This window comes from Watersipora subatra, chromosome 10 (genome assembly GCF_963576615.1).
Source record: "Watersipora subatra chromosome 10, tzWatSuba1.1, whole genome shotgun sequence".
NCBI classification, from domain to species: domain Eukaryota; kingdom Metazoa; phylum Bryozoa; class Gymnolaemata; order Cheilostomatida; family Watersiporidae; genus Watersipora; species Watersipora subatra.
This window is the reverse complement of record NC_088717.1, coordinates 37,530,365-37,547,535: the sequence shown is the minus strand read 5'-3', so window position 1 is coordinate 37,547,535 and position 17,171 is coordinate 37,530,365. Positions and strand designations below refer to the sequence as shown.

At 34.2% G+C, this 17,171-nt stretch overlaps 2 protein-coding genes across 2 annotated transcripts in view; one reads left to right on the top strand and one right to left on the bottom strand.

Moving 5' to 3' along the window:
* The window catches only part of LOC137406387 (uncharacterized), a 34,672-nt gene extending 19,401 nt beyond the window's left edge, over positions 1-15,271 (top strand). Inside the window, exons 4-6 of the mRNA XM_068092962.1 lie at positions 3,134-3,201; positions 12,315-12,353; positions 14,548-15,271. Coding sequence (XP_067949063.1) covers positions 3,134-3,201; positions 12,315-12,353; positions 14,548-14,800 — 360 coding nt within the window. The 3' untranslated portion in view covers positions 14,801-15,271. The remainder of the gene's footprint in view (positions 1-3,133; positions 3,202-12,314; positions 12,354-14,547) is intronic.
* LOC137406122 (tigger transposable element-derived protein 6-like) lies at positions 9,779-11,217 on the bottom strand. Its single transcript, XM_068092655.1, has 2 exons — positions 10,236-11,217; positions 9,779-10,092 (listed from the first exon to the last, which is right to left on the bottom strand). The coding sequence occupies exons 1-2, from the start codon at positions 11,215-11,217 to the stop codon at positions 9,779-9,781; spliced, it is 1,296 nt and encodes a 431-aa protein (XP_067948756.1).
* Positions 15,272-17,171: the final 1,900 nt, after the last annotated feature.

The following is a 17,171-nucleotide window of genomic DNA, read 5'->3' as shown; positions in this document are numbered from 1 at the left end:
TTAAAATCTGCAATAAAGTGTAACATTACTATGCACTAGGAGTTTTTACCTTTGAGATCTATGTACATAGTTGCTAATGGCAGTCTGGGAGAAACTTGCTTGCAGCGTGCTCAGTAAATTAAACATATGTGACGCTAAGTAACAGAAACTTTGAATTAAACTTTGAATATATTTTACTCAACGCTCACTTATAGCCAAGCTTTTATATTTTTACTTCAATTCTAATGTCTAGTTTTTCATTACTTTAGGACACTTATATTTCACTAGTATTTAGTTTCGCGAGTAGCATACAGAGTAAAATTTTACTGCAACTTAATTTCGCAGCTTTGATGAGTGGTAAAGTATAGTGATGTGAAAATGAATGCGGTGGAACAAACATCATTAGATTCCTCAGGTCCAGTTCACCGATAAGAAAAGAAATTCAATTTGGGACTAGTTTGTAATTGTGAACTGCAGGTAGAATGGTGTGGGCGAGGTCGATAATTCAATTTGATGGCTTGCTGCCATTTGTTTCTTGGACTATCAATGAACAAAGCTATTCAAAGCTATGTTTTCGCTAGTTCGTTACATAGTTGATAGTTTAGTTTCGCGCATGAAATTTTCGTGAGAGGATGACTCCACGAAAACGGGAAAGTTAGATGAGGCGAATACATAAGTGTCCTAGGGTATCTGTTTCTGGTTTGGTGCTTTTTGCCTTGCATTCACTATAACCTTTAGCCAACTTTTAAAAACTTTTTAAAACTGTTTCGAGGAGAAAGACTGAGCAGCGGTGTTCTCGAAAGTGGCCTCTCGCATACTTGGCCATTGAGAACCTGCTTGTATCCCTAAGATTACTCCTAAATACATGAAGAAACTTGGCACTTTTATGTTTAAGTATGTACTTAAACATCTTTGGGTAGACAATAGACTTTTCAATCGCAATAGTAGTTGCATAAATGTCTTGATAAAATTCAGACATTCACTCTCTGTAAAAGTTTACCATTTGAGCTGTTAGTAACCTTTATGAAAATAATTATCGATAGCCAATTTCTCCGTTTATTTAGAAAATATCATATTTTAATTGTAAAAAAGTAAAATATCTGCATGCAACCTCATCAAACATGTTTCCTTAGGTTTTTGCAGTTTCAAGCGGAGTCCTTTTAAATTGAAGAAAAACTATATGTAGTGAAACTGGGTTGGAAAATTGCTGCATATGTTATATGACTCAGTGCTATTGGAATTGCACTCTAAAATAGCTGATCTGAAATTGATATTTTAGACATTCTTAAACATCTATGACGAGGTTGTAAGTGATTTCAATGCAGCATGCATAAAGTATTCCTGTTCAGTTTCATTTGATGTTTTATTGTACATTGGCTCAGTCTTGACTGAATGGCAGTACAGATCTTGTGGCACATGACTCTAATCGTTGGTGGGCTAGCACCTCGGCATCAGGTACCACCAAAAGGTTGATTTAAATTTACTGGATCCAGTCATTTATATATAAAACTTTTCTAAAATCTAAAATTAACAATTTTACTAACAAATCGTGGTTAACAAATTAACAAAATTTGATATTCTACTTGGTATACTGACATGTAATGACAATTATTGATTCTTGTTTAAATAATACATTTTTTATATTAACTGCTACAGTGATATCAAGATGACGACGAAACTTAATTGAGAAATACTGAAGTATTTTGAGATGATTGATAACAGAACTGAAAATAAGAAAATATATAATCTAATTACTCTACATATATAGTATAACGTTTTATTTAAAACTTCCGAGTGCTCAATAAAATTATGTAAAATAAAAATGGAGTGGTATAATATAGTATACATTACTAAAAGTTTTAGTAATTCGTATTATATGATAACTTAATTAATCTACTGATAGTTTTTTATGCCAAAATTTAAAGCAGCTTCACCATTACCACTAGGATTAAGCTGCAAACTACTTTTTTCTTCTGATATTATCACAACCTGAATTATTGCTTTCACAAATTTTTCCGTATTTTGTAATCTCTTAAAAAATTGCTGGTTCATAATGCATTTTGGCCACTTCAGCAATAAGAGAAACTCTCTGCAAGATAAAATCATATACAGTAGACGTTCCTATAACGTATACCTCCTATAACGTAAATTCCAGATAACGTAAAAAATTTATGTGAAGTTTTTGTTTCCTGCTACGTAAAAAATTCCATGTAACGTAAAGTGTCGAGTCGAGCGAGTCTTCAAAATCGATTTGGATGTTAGTTTATTTTGCCGCACTTGAAGAAAAAACGCAGTGCGTTTAGCGTTTTATCCATTATATATAACTTTTGCGACATTTTAGTTTGTCATAATAGATCATTAAATGTGTCGATAAAAAGGCGAATTGGATAGCTGCGCAAATGTTCATAAATACAAGAGCAATCGATTGGTGCAGGTGTACAGCGTCAGTCTACCAGTCTTAATGTCACGAGTTGGAGTATCGTCGAAAATTATCTTAATCCTAACCTTGACCCCTGGATATTGATAGACGACGTAAAGGTAGAACTGCTTTTTATAGTAAAAATATTTTGTTGTTTTGCCTTGTAGAGGTACAAAATATGTGTTATTAGCTTTACTTTGCAGGATAGACTTTGTTGTTTAGAAAAATAAGCAAATCGTTGTAAATGAACGTCGAAAATGTGCATTCCCTATCAACTTGCTGTAAATTTACCGCAATCATGGTCTATAAGACCAGTGAGAATGATCATGAAAAGGAGCAAGGTTGTTGATGCAAGCCTATAATTCTGCAGTTGCGGTACAGCCCACAAATTAAAAGAGTCAAGTAAAGTTTTTCCTTTTTTTGCATTACCAAAAGGGTGAGTTTGGAAAGATCTTGGAATGGATTAGGCAATTTACATGTATTTTACTGTTCTTATAACATAAATTCCCTAGAACGTAAACGTTTGTAACAGCTTATTTACGTTATAGCAGCGTCTACTGTACAGTTAATCACGGGACTCAAACTTATGCTTGCCGATAGCCATTGTCACAATGAACATATTTTACATTAAAATATTTGCGATTTTAAAAGTTTCATGAAGCTCGAGTTGTCAGTTGAAGTATTGAGGAATTTTCAAATGACATTCATGTTTATAATTGTGTATGCACATTGTAGAAATTACACAAGTTCAGTCGAACTGCTGGAAATGAAAACTCCAAGGGCTTCATTAGAGAGTGTGTCAGGTAAGTATTTAAGGTATTTACATTTATTGAACTTGCTATTAAAATCTTGATGTCTTAATCTTAAATATGGTAATATGTAAATATGATACTCTCAGTTGTTTGTAAAAGTATTTTTATTAATATGGTAATATGTAAATATGATACTCTCAGTTGTTTGTTAAAGTATTTTTATTAATATGGTAATATGTAAATATGATACTATCAGTTGTTTGTTAAAGTATTTTTATTAATATGGTAATATGTAAATATGATTCTATCAGTTGTTTGTAAAAGTATTTTTATTAATATGGTAATATGTAAATATGATACTCTCAGTTGTTTGTTAAAGTATTTTTATTAATATGGTAATATGTAAATATGATACTCTCAGTTGTTTGTTAAAGTATTTTTATTAATATGGTAATATGTAAATATGATACTCTCAGTTGTTTGTTAAAGTATTTTTATTAATATGGTAATATGTAAATATGATTCTATCAGTTGTTTGTAAAAGTGTTTTTATTAATATGGTAATATGTAAATATGATACTCTCAGTTGTTTGTGAAAGTATTTTTATTAATATGGTAATATGTAAATATGATACTTTCAGTTGTTTGTAAAAGTATTTTTATTAATATGGTAATATGTAAATATGATACTCTCAGTTGTTTGTTAAAGTATTTTTATTAATATGGTAATATGTAAATATGATTCTATCAGTTGTTTGTAAAAGTATTTTTATTAATATGGTAATATATAAATATGATACTATCAGTTGTTTGTTAAAGTATTTTTATTAATATGGTAATATGTAAATATGATACTATCAGTTGTTTGTAAAAGTATTTTTATTAATATGGTAATATATAAATATGATACTCTCAGTTGTTTGTAAAAGTGTTTTTATTAATATGGTAATATGTAAATATGATACTCTCAGTTGTTTGTAAAAGTGTTTTTATTAATATGGTAATATGTAAATATGATACTCTCAGTTGTTTGTGAAAGTATTTTTATTAATATGGTAATATGTAAATATGATACTTTCAGTTGTTTGTAAAAGTATTTTTATTAATATGGTAATATGTAAATATGATACTCTCAGTTGTTTGTTAAAGTATTTTTATTAATATGGTAATATGTAAATATGATTCTATCAGTTGTTTGTAAAAGTATTTTTATTAATATGGTAATATATAAATATGATACTATCAGTTGTTTGTTAAAGTATTTTTATTAATATGGTAATATGTAAATATGATACTTTCAGTTGTTTGTAAAAGTATTTTTATTAATATGGTAATATGTAAATATGATACTCTCAGTTGTTTGTAAAAGTGTTTTTATTAATATGGTAATATGTAAATATGATACTCTCAGTTGTTTGTGAAAGTATTTTTATTAATATGGTAATATGTAAATATGATACTTTCAGTTGTTTGTAAAAGTATTTTTATTAATATGGTAATATGTAAATATGATACTTTCAGTTGTTTGTAAAAGTATTTTTATTAATATGGTAATATGTAAATATGATACTCTCAGTTGTTTGTTAAAGTATTTTTATTAATATGGTAATATGTAAATATGATACTCTCAGTTGTTTGTAAAAGTATTTTTATTAATATGGTAATATGTAAATATGATACTCTCAGTTGTTTGTTAAAGTATTTTTATTAATATGGTAATATGTAAATATGATACTCTCAGTTGTTTGTAAAAGTGTTTTTATTAATATGGTAATATGTAAATATGATTCTATCAGTTTGTAAAAGTATTTTTATTAATATGGTAATATGTATAAAAAATATGATGTACTTGGTTTTTAAATAGGTTTGTAAAATGAAAATTGTGTACTAGCACAACATTGGGTAGAAAATTGCGAGATTGTTTAAATTTACATCATTGAAATTTGGAAAGACAGTTTATAATTACTCCTACATTTTCTTTCAGTTGTTTTGATCGTTTTAAATCTTTTTTTGACAATAATATGATTTTTCATAGAGAAATCCCAACATTGCTGTAAACTAACAACCAACTGATGGAAGCTTTAGGTAGGAAAGAATACAATTAGCAATGATATATAAGCGAAGTCAATCATGGGTAATTTGCACACAAAGGTAGCAAAATATCTACAACCAAACTGAATAGAACCATACCTTACCACTTATGATTAATGTGTTATTTCTGACTCTCAATGCTGATAAGTTCAGATTTGAGCCAATATACCACTATTTCCATGTCTGTGATGCCACCTTGGCTTATGACCTTTTGCTAGTTTGGTAGGCCAGGCTTTTTAGGGTTATATTTCAGTATAATGAAGCTATAATAAGCACTTTCATCATAGGCAGCTACTCTGGACAATAAATATTGAAGGGTTGAAAGAAGGGTTGAAAAATAAAGCACCATGGCCCGTAAAACCTTTAATTGAACATCATGGTGCTCTATTCTTCAACCGCTCCTCTATAGTGGCGGTCAATTGGAGGCGGCATTCAAATAGAGGCTGGCGGTCTATTTTTCAAATGGCTCGTCATAATTTTCGAAGATATATTTAGCCTTATTATGGGCAAGGCAAATGTCGCCTATATTCTGCTCTCTTGTTTCGGTGGAATGATATTAAACCTTTTGAATGCAATAAATCTGCTAACTTACCTCCAACTTGTCAAAGATCTCTTAATAAAGGTGCATCGAGAAACCGAGAAATATCTCTACCAGTTGATATCTATAGTTTGTAATTGACCTGCGATGATATTATAGCCTGTGTCTTTCTTGGCATTTTCACTTTTTATTTCATTTTATATCTATATTTAACATTGTTGAAGAAAAGCGTTTGCACTCACTGATATGTTTGCTACAGCTTGCAGCCAAAACTAGCTTTTTATGTGCAATAAAAGTGGAGTTATGAGCATCGAGCCATTGTAAGATAGTCGTGTTAAGATAGCCGTAAGAATGCTATTAAATAACGTACTATAGATCTGCATATTTATAAGTTATTCAATTATAATCTATCAAGTGATACCAATATATATTCATGAACAAGTGACATAAACGAACCATACTTATATTATCTGCAGAAACAAAAATTGATGCTTTTAAAACAAAAATATTTCCATCCAAAAATATATCATTTTCCATATCTGTGTTCTGATTGTTGCTTTCAATAGAACGAATATATTCTAGTTGTCCAATACCTTCCACAATATCTTCCGGTCTCACCTCTTCTTCTGCACTGCTGAACTAGTCGACAATTTTTGGCAGAGCAAAACTTTCACACGCTGCATTTAGCACTAATGCAACGCGTAAAACGTTATCTCTGGTCCAAAACTTGCGAGTCAGTTTTGATATATGTACATGCACTTCGAAGTATCAGGACCGCATTAAACAAGAAACCACTATTAGAATGAGAAAGTAATTATTTCTATAGCGTTGCTTTGAAAGTTCATCGACCATCGTAAATTTAAGCCATTTTTTGTATATATGTAGGCTACTTTGAAGTAGAAAGACCGTGTTAAACAGAGAGTTAGTACTAGCCTGAGACCGTTATCGATTATTACTACGGAGTTGCTTTCAAAGTTTTAATGAAAAAAACGAAAAGCTTTGGAATTGGACGAGAGAATTAATTGTTATTGATTTAAACGATTCATAATTAAAATGATTTTGTGGACACTTTTCGCCTTATCAGTTAATATTATGGTCTCGTAAAGATCAAATAATGTCAAAGGAGCGGTCAAATGGAGGTGGCGTTCAATTGGAGAATGGTGGTCTATTTTTCAACCCTTCTCTCAGGGTGGCGGTCAATTGGAAGTGGCGTTCAAATATAGGTGGTGTTTAATTAGAGGTTTTACGGTAAGCTAGTTATCTAGGCTATTCCTTATACATAAAATGACGTTGCACCATAACGGAGAGCGGTAGAGTATTTTCACCCACATAGTGGCATATATCGCCCAATCAATCCATCAATTTCGGGCAGCGCAATGGTTCAGCAAATTGTCTGGAGTATGGGAGGTTCTGAGAACAAATCTTCCGCGATACCAATTTTTCATTGCAAAATTTTAATAGCTGTAACTGGACATATCGAAGGGCAGACACACTAACTTTGAAATTTATATAAATACTAGCTGTGCCACCCGGCGTTGCCCGTGTAATAGAAGAGTATTTGAACAGAAAATTGATTGGTATTTAACATATAACAACATTTGCCATTCTAACTTTCAAACTACATATCATGAAAAAAAGGTTTTTTTGTCTTATAAACAATGAGAAGTAGTGAGAGTTTTGCTATTAGCCAGTTTAATAATGTGAGCGAACAGTTTCTCGTGACGTTATGCTATGACCCGCGTCATACGTAAAGCAGTTAGGTATTGCTCTGATATAATGACTAATATTAGCAGGCTAGCAATTCGACTTTCGTAGTCTAGTGGGCTAGGCGGAAAACTGGTGAACGGCTTGGTCAGAGATAGAATCCTCTTCGGTACGGAATATTTATTCCAAGATTTTAAGATCTATAGCCGGAGTTCCGACATGCGACATACTTTGAGAAACATATATACAGTCAAACATGGATAACTCGAACTTCAAGGAACCGAGCAAAAGTGTTCGAATTATCAGAGCATTCAAGTTATCAGAGCACTGTCACAAGTCCATATATTTACTTATTTATTAGTAGATACATGTACATATACAAACTATAATATAAATCAAAAGCACAAATGGCTTGTTTCAAATTAAATGCTTCTAATGTAAAGTTTAAAAAGTTTTCATGAAAAAGTATAGAGATTTTTCTATCACTTGAGATTGGTTTGTTGTTTGAGGTGATGTTATTGCCAGGACGTTTTTCAGATTGACATTGGCAAAACTTGATCGTTGTTGAAATGCTCAAAAGAAAAGACATTTTTTTCTTTTGAGGTTTTACCCACGATCAATTTTGCCGTTTTTTCTTGAAGTTTATGCAGATTACCTTACTTTACCTGGGATTCGTTAAGAGCAACACTCCGAGGCAGTTCTATTAGAAGTTTTACGAGGTTTAACGGTACATTCTATATCACTCACGCTTTTTTAATAGATACTTATTGAATGTACACACGTATTCTGTGTTTAGGTCAAACGATGAATAGTTTTTTTTAGCTCAGACAACGTATACTTTTAATTACAACATTTTTAAGACGTTTTAAACATTCAACATTCCGACGTTGATTCAACACGGAATCAACGTCAGAAAACTATTCATCACGGGCTAGCCGAGTCACGCACTCAAGGATTTTCGCCACGCACATACAAAACAACATGCGATTTTTGTTTTGTATGTGCGTGGCGAAAATTCTTGCGCGCGTGACCCGGCTAGCCCGTGCTATTCATCGTATCGCAGTATAAATCAAATCTCACCAAACTTTTAGAAAAGTCGTTGACAAAAATATTTTGCCGATGGTGGTAATAACGACGCTTATGAATTACGAAAAGATGAAGTTTACCTCTATGGCTTTGAATAAAGTGATTTTCTAAAGCGAAAACAACCATTTCGGTAGCTGTTGGGCAAAAAAACAGTTCGAATTAACAGTGTTGAGTTCGAGTTATCTATAGCAATTTATCATTACGTGGGAACGGACCAAAGGAAATGTTCGAATTAACCATGTGTTCGCGCTATCCGTGGACGAGTTATCCATGTTTGACTGTATATATATAGACTAGTTATGCCTCCCGGCGTTGCCCGGTATTAAAAATCAGCTTATAAACCATGAGAAGTGATGAGAGTTTTCTATCACTTGCTATTGACCTGGCACATTGCTCATGGAAAATTTAATAAAAAATCAACTTATAAACAATGAAAAGTAATGAGAGTTGTCTGCCACTTGGCAGGCAACTCTCCATCAAGTGGCAGGCCATGGCCAATTTTCCATTGGCAATGCCATGGCACATTGCCAATGGAAAACTTTCATAAGCTTGCTAAGTGCTAGACTTCTAATGACTGTACGCCACGACGGGGTGCGGCATCGTTGTCCAGCTACAGATATTCTAATAATAGCTATAGCTGGACATACAGAAAACATACTTTGAAAAATGTATATACAGTCAAACATGGATAACTCAAACTTCACAGGACCGAGCAAAAGTGTTTGAGTTATCAGAGCGTTCAAGTTATCAGAGCACTGTCACAAGTGCATGTATTTAACAGAAGATAAACGTACATATGCAAAATATGTATAAAGCGAAATCATAGATTGCTTGTTGCAAGTTATAGGGCCTCTCATGTAAGGTTTCAAAAGTATTTATCAGGAAGTATAAATATTTTTCTATCACTTGAGATTTGTTTGTTGTTTTAGGTGATGTACTGCCATGACGTTTTCAGATTAAAATTGGCAAAACTTGATCGCCGTTAAAACACTCAGAAAAAAGACCCATCATTTTCCTCTGAGTGTTTTAACAGAGATCAATTTTGCCAATTTTAATTTTAAAACATCCTGGCACTCACATCACCTAAAACTACAAACAAATCTCAGCTGATAGAAAAATATTTAAATTTTCAGATAATTTTTAAAACTTCACACGAGTACACATTTACGACCAATGCAAAAACGCATGCTTTACATCTGATCAGTTGTTTCATTTAAAAAACTTATCGAGTGTAGTCTGTGAAAAGATGTTTTGTTGAGAAAAATCAACAGTGTAACTGAGTGTAGATATAGCTTTTAAGCAGTTATTATAGTCCTTGACCTCTCTCGTATCTATAAAACGTCTGAGGACATCTAAAGCGTTGTTTGCATCAGCCATGGTAGGTGGATTAGGTTCAACAATCTCAGCCTCATCTTCTCCATCAGAATCATCCAGAGTACCCCAAGATGTCACAGACTGCACAATTTCCGCATCACTCAAATGCTCAGCAACAGTGACGTCTGCATCAACCGCTAAAAGCTCATCTGCAAAACAAAACTCTATTTTAAGGGAAAGTAACACTACGTTTAAAACATTTGTTAGGCACTATTGACGGTCATAAATGTAGCCCTTTATTGGGTCGAATTCATGATAATTTAACAGCATAGGCTATTTCAAGATTACCTACTTGCTGTCACATTTGATGTAGGATCTATGGTATGTAGTAGCAGATTTAGATTTCTCACAGTGTCACCTTCTTCATTATCATCAACAGTTGAAGTCACATCTGTTTGATCAAGGTTGGTATGACCGAGCCCGTGGTGAAAACAGCGAGCTATGGTTTCTTTCGTGACACAGTGCCATGCTTTGTGCACCCAGCGTATAGCTTGTAAAACATTAATAGATGCATCTGGCTTCTTTCCATGAGTGTCAATGTAATCAACGGTAAATTGCAAAACTTGCTGACGATAGTAAGATTTGAAATTTCGAATAATTCCTTGGTCCATAGGTTGCAGCACACTTGTGGTATTGGGTGGTGTGAATAAAAGCCTGATTGACATAAGCCTATTCATAGTTGGGTGTGATGGACAGTTGTCAATGACGAGAAGAACTTTTTTGTTTTTGCTGGTCATCCGCCGATCAAAATCTCTTACCCATGCTTGAAAGATGTCACTCACCATCCAAGCCTTCTTGTTGTGGTAATACTGACATGGAAGGTTAGTAACATTTTTGAAACAGCGGGGCTTTCCAAACTTTCCTATTACAATAGGAACTTCCTTCTCGGTGCCCGACATGTTAGCACAAAGTGCCACAGTCAGTCTTTCTTTTGACAGCTTCCCTCCACTACACTTCTCCCCTTTAAAGTGCAACGTTTTGTCAACCATGAGCTTGTAAAACAACCCGGTTTCGTCCATATTGAATATGTCATCATAAGTATACGTTTGAAGTAATGGAGTTAGCACCTCTTCCTTCCATTTTTCAACCTCTCCAACATTAACTGCAGCTGACTCTCCAACAACTCTCTGACCGCCAATAGAATGCCTTTTCTTCCACCTGTCGATCCAACCGCGAGAAACAGTAGTATCCTTTCCTAAATCCTGTAAAAACTTGTTAGCCTTTTCTAATAAAATTGGCCCATCGATAGGTGGGCCTACGCCTTTACCACACATTTGTCTAAACCAAGTCAATAACACCCCATCCAAATCATCGTGCGACGTTGAATGATCTCTTAACCTTGATGAACTTTGGTCACATAACGATCTTATTCTTTCTTTCTGTTTAATCCACGTTGACAATGTACTTCTTGGAAGATTTTCTCTTTTTGATATTGCAGATGACTTTTGTCCTGCTTCAATTTGCTCGATTATTTTAAGTTTTTCAAAAGGTTTTCACGCTTTTCCTTGTTTTCGTGAGGCCATTGCAAAGCGGATGTTTGGTATAGCGGACGCCGGGCCACGAATATATTTTTGACATTTTTTCTTTATATATCCACGTAATTATAATCACTCTTACAATATGCATTTTGCTTGTTGTGTCGATCTTTATTAAATTTTTATCGCTAATACTTTTTAACGTTTTTAGTTTGGCCGTAACTTAGCCGACGCGTTAGCGACCCCATTAATCAGGTTTTATACGGTTTCTTAATCAGTTCCATTATACGGTACGGGGGAAATATATATACACTATACACATATAGAGAGCGCTTTCCTCGCTAGGAAGGCAGAGTAGTCGTAGCTCCGTGACTAATGTAAATTCCTTCGGATTAAAACCAACTTCGGTTTGTTTTAAGTTGGTTCCTTTGGCACAAAAACTGTTCGAATTATCAATGTTAAGTTCGAGTTATCTATAGCAATTTACCATTACGTGGGAAAGAACCAAAGAAACCGTTCGAATTAACCATGTTTTCGAGCTATCCGTGGCCGAGTTATCCATGTTTGACTGTATATATATAGATGTTTATGCATAATTTGATTCAAAACCATATTCACCTGAATTGCTTTTACAGCATCACTTGGTATCTACTATCTACATTGTTATATTATTAACTATTTTTTGCAAATTTGATTAATTTCTTGAAAATTTAAGTTCCGTTTCTGTAGTATCTACTCTCAATTTTTCTTATTATTTGTGACCCAAGCTTTGTTTTAGATGATCTGTAAGAGGTTCTTTTAGTTGATTAACAGAATATTTTGCTTCTACATCTTTTTTTTAGCATGAGATAGTCATGTGTCGGACTATCTCAAACCTATATCAAAATGTTTTGTAGACTAATTGAAGGAATACCTGAGAAAGACGAAAAACTTAGGTAAGTGTTAATTGTTGTTTACTAGTATTATGGCTTACTAGTATTGTTTTTGTATTTATCATCTGGCTTTGCATAAGGATGAACTTGGGTAGTTATTTATATGGAGTTTGTGACTATCGCCTTGAAATGTTGAAAAATTTGTTGAAAGAGAGCTTCATGTTTAGAAATAAAATCATCTTAAAGATTGACTGGCAACAAAGTTCACATTACAGTTATTTGGTATCAAAAGATTCACGGTGTCTTACTCTGCTGTGTTGTAGGTGCCAAATGTGTGGAAATGTGATTAAAAGCTCAAAAACGAACAGTTATTCGCAGCCATCACGAAACCGCCGTAGATCGGAATCAGTTTATTTCTCTGACGTAATCAATCCATTTGGTTATTGTTTTGACACGTGATGTTCTCGCATGAATTGAAAGGCCAATAAAAGGCTCAATATAAAACTTCTCGTAGCACTAGTTTATGACAAACACTTCGGGTTTTACCGAAGAGCCCGTATCAAATATAGATGCTCGCTACTTCACAGTTTTGTTTCGACTTAGTCTAATCGTCTAGTCGTAATCATGTGACCCATACTTCCTGCCAAACAGCATGAATAATTTCTGCAGCATATTTCGATTATCGCAGCTAACCAACAGGCTCGTCATGTTTATCAGAGAATGATATGTACTCCTTCGAGCTAAGGTTGAAAAATCAATGAATTTCACGGTAGATTATAAGATATCAGTGCTGAAAATAACAGCATTACAATGATGTTGAAATAGACGCGAAAGGACAATAGACATGGTTTTATTGAATGCGTGAAGTATATTTGCGAAAATATTTCGACGAATGAGGTTGCATGAAAGTGTAACCAGAAGCCATCTCGTTCAACTATGTTCCATTTGAGCCATATTGGAAAGAGATTCTAATAGAGCTGGCACGGGTAACTCATCCGGTCTTGACCCACAAGGTCAGAGGTGCCCGGGTCGGGCCACTCGACCCTCGGGTCTTCCTATACAAAGACACGGGTAGGTTTATGGCTAAATGAGAGCGATTGTATAGCGATTTTCAAGTGCGTCTGAAATAGAGTCACGCTTAGTCCTAGCGTGGAAGGACTAGGCGAAATAAAACAAGGTGAGTGAAGACTGTATTTTTGCGTCTGTGACAATAGTCACTATAAAACTATAGGTTTCGCAACGTTTTTCGGCAAGAAATAATCAACGTGTAGGCGGTCTGAGAGTTCATGAAGAAGCCAGTCACGAAAGGGAAAGACCAAGTTATTTGTACAATATGCGAAAGCGAGTTGAGCTACAAAGAAGGGTCCACCTCAATACTATTGAGGCATTTACAACGAAGGCATCCTGAGGAAGTTAAAAGCGCGTCTAAGAACCTTCAATCCAGCAAATTTGTTTTATTTTAGTTTCTTTCACTAATATCAGAAGCTTTAGGGAGGTGACGGAATTTTGCTTTCCACTATGCTGGGTTATGTATTTCTATATTTGTCAAGTATTTCTTAACTAATCTCTTCTTGTTGATTATAATAGCAGAGTTAAAAATAAAATGTGTAATAAAAACACTAACCAAAGTCATGCCATTAATCTATCACCCATTGAGTAGCATTGATCCACCAATGTCTAGCCATAAATTGTAGATGGCATTTATAAACCAAGCCACAAAATATAATGATTGGTGTGATAATGGGTTCTTTTATCTTGGGTTATTGATGTCACAACATTAGGCTGTAATCGAACTATCTCTTAACCTTAAATGAATAAAAAAATCGCGCGTGCTGACCTGGCCTGACTCGATCTTGGCCCTCATTGCTGATCCTGAGTCTGGCCCTGCATTCCTTGGTCTCGTTCCATCTCTCGTTTCTAGTCTGCGGCAGTTTCGTGATGGCGGCGATTAACTGTTCATTTTTGAGCTTTTAAGAGCTTGTAATCACATTTTCATATATTTGGCACCTACAACACAGCAGAGTAAGACATGGTGAATCTTTTGATACCAAATAACTGTGATGGGAATTTTGTTGTAAGTCAACTTTTAAGATTGCATCAAAGTTCCATGCTGTGATTCATCACACTTACATAAATACATTTATTCCTAATGGTAACTGCTTTAGCATTGTGGCTGTTCACTTTGTTTACATCTTACTCAAGCGTACGATAGCGACTCTTGCTTTTACCTTGTCCAACAGCATTAGGTCTATTTTAGAAACCTTCATGCTCAATTGAAAGAAGTGGAAGCTCTCAATTCCATAATAGATGATAAGGATGCTGAAATCGACGAATTGAATGATAAAATGGACGAAGTGAAAGAATATGTGAAAACATTAGTTTTGTGTCCAAAATCTGAAGAGCACAACACGAGGGTTCTACAGAACATCGGGATTCTACGGGGTTCTAAGAGCGACGACATTCCACTTGACAATATAGAAGTTAAAACAACAAAGAACAACTCTGCATGATATCGTTTTAGTTTTACACGCAAGAAGCATTTTGTAGCAAACCACTTAGTGTAGTGTGTCAGTATTTTTAGTTTTAACACTTCGAACGTGATGGCCGGTATTCTGGCCTCGCTTGCAGTTTTAAAATAATTTGTTATGCAAATTATATATTTATAAAATCCTAGACAGCTTAACGTACTGATTTATTTATGTAATTTACAGCAGTGCCCTACCATTAGCGCTGAGATCATTAGCTACCACAGATGGCAATAGTAAAAAGTTTACTAGGGTTGTCCGTGAAACATACACAGCTTGCCACTGGTTTTAAGCCTTGTTTTGTCATGTCGCCGTTTTGGTCTTGTGATATAGTCTGCTGACATTCTTGTCAATAGCTCTGGTCTATTACATAATCATATACCATATTACATAATCATATACCATATTACATAATCATTTTGTGACGGTAATACATTGTTATATTCTGTTTAAGACAACTGCATGTGTGTAATTGATGTTAGCGACTGAACTTAACAAACTGAAATAAACTAATGGTTATATTATTATAACTAAACTAAATGCTTATATTGTTTACAGGTAAGCTGGCTGTGTGGCCTGCAAACCGAGTCATTAGCGGTACAGTGGACCCTTACGATTTCAATTTGTTCCAGTGTTGGCATTGTAAAGCGAAAATTTCGTATGGAGGCGTGTAGAAACCCATAGTAATCTAATACAAACACCCCTGATAAAAATCGTCCAAATTTTATATATGTGCAGTACATACAATTTTACATACGCTAAAAATTAGTAACAATATAATATTGTAACTTTAGTAATTATAGTTACCTACAGTAACTGAAGTGTATTTAGTGGTTAAAATGTAACATAACAATGTACTATATGCAGTACATGCTCTAGGAAGCTTTAACCTTCGGGGCAGACGTATAACTTAAACATTGAATTTAACTTAAACATTGAATTTAACTTAAACAATGAATTTAACTTACTAATCATATACTTGAAGCTAAGTTTTTGCATGTATTTTTAATTATTTTACTAAACTTGAACTTTTTCATCGGCTGAAATTTTATTACCTGTTTCCGATATCGTTTTCACTATAACTAATAATGAATAACACTGAACGGAGAGAGATTGAGCACCACAGCTCTTTCATGCATTGCGGGGGGGATTTCGATGAGTAGCATATAGGCATATTTGTTATTCAAATGTATTCATCACATTGACTGCCAAATTTGAATTTGAGAAAAGTTTTTGTTGATATATGGTGAAAAAATATTTCGATGGAAAGGGCTAAAAAACATTGTGTTCTACATCGTAAGACAAAAATATCTTATAACAGGGTCATCGTAACCTGAGGCACATAATTCTCTTATTAGTATACGCTCATTATGTTTCCATGATGCAGATAATCCGGATTTAGAGTTGTACGCCCGCTACGTTACCGTGCAATAAGTGTTTCAATAGACATTCGCATGTTGCGGATTAATAGAGGCTTCGTTTAAAAAGATCATAATTTATACGCCAGAGCTCATTGCGTGCATTCAGAACTGTTTGAATCAAATTAAGAACAACTAAGTGTGGGAAATGTTTAAAATGGAATAGATTAAGCGGCATTGTTTTGCACATCTACAAGTGCCGCTTCCATCCTTCGCACGCATGAAACATCGGTCAACAAAACTCATCTGACGCGAGTAACAAAACTCACCTGACTTGGAGATTCTTGCCACTTCCATCTTACTCGTAACGCAAATTGCGGATTAAGGCCTTAGCTAATGCTGAAGGTGCACCAGTCGTAACACTCGGCAACCTCTTATCAGGGCAAGTGAGCAACCAATAAACCCAAATAGCTGTTGGAGAGAGGTATAGCCTAGCTTATGGTGTTCAGAGCTTAACTAGCTTCCTTGAAAGCCCAGACTGCTCTACTGCATGTTTGGACAGCAATTTTTTCCATATTGCAACAACCAAACATACCTCACTTCTTGCTCACATATTCCTTGACAGTGTACAGAAATCAATAGCTGTAGTTCAGTTGTAGTTCAGTTTACTAGTGTTGAACTTGTGATAAACCTTTGTAACACAGTCTATGTGCAGCAGGTAAAACACTGGGTCATCCAACGGACTAGTTTGATGAGGCTGTAGTTTCAGCTTGGTAACACAGACAACTGAAGTCAAAACAAGCGACTGTTATCTTACGAAAACGTAATAACACTTTTTCCCCACTCACTAAACAAGCAGTGTGTACACTTTTCAAACAATCAATTGATTTTAAGGTGGATTTTTAGTACAGTTGTTGAACCATTTTGTGTTATTTTTTTAAATATTAATTTGCATTTCTTGGTGTTCTTTAGCCATAAAAGACAACTAAGATGAACAC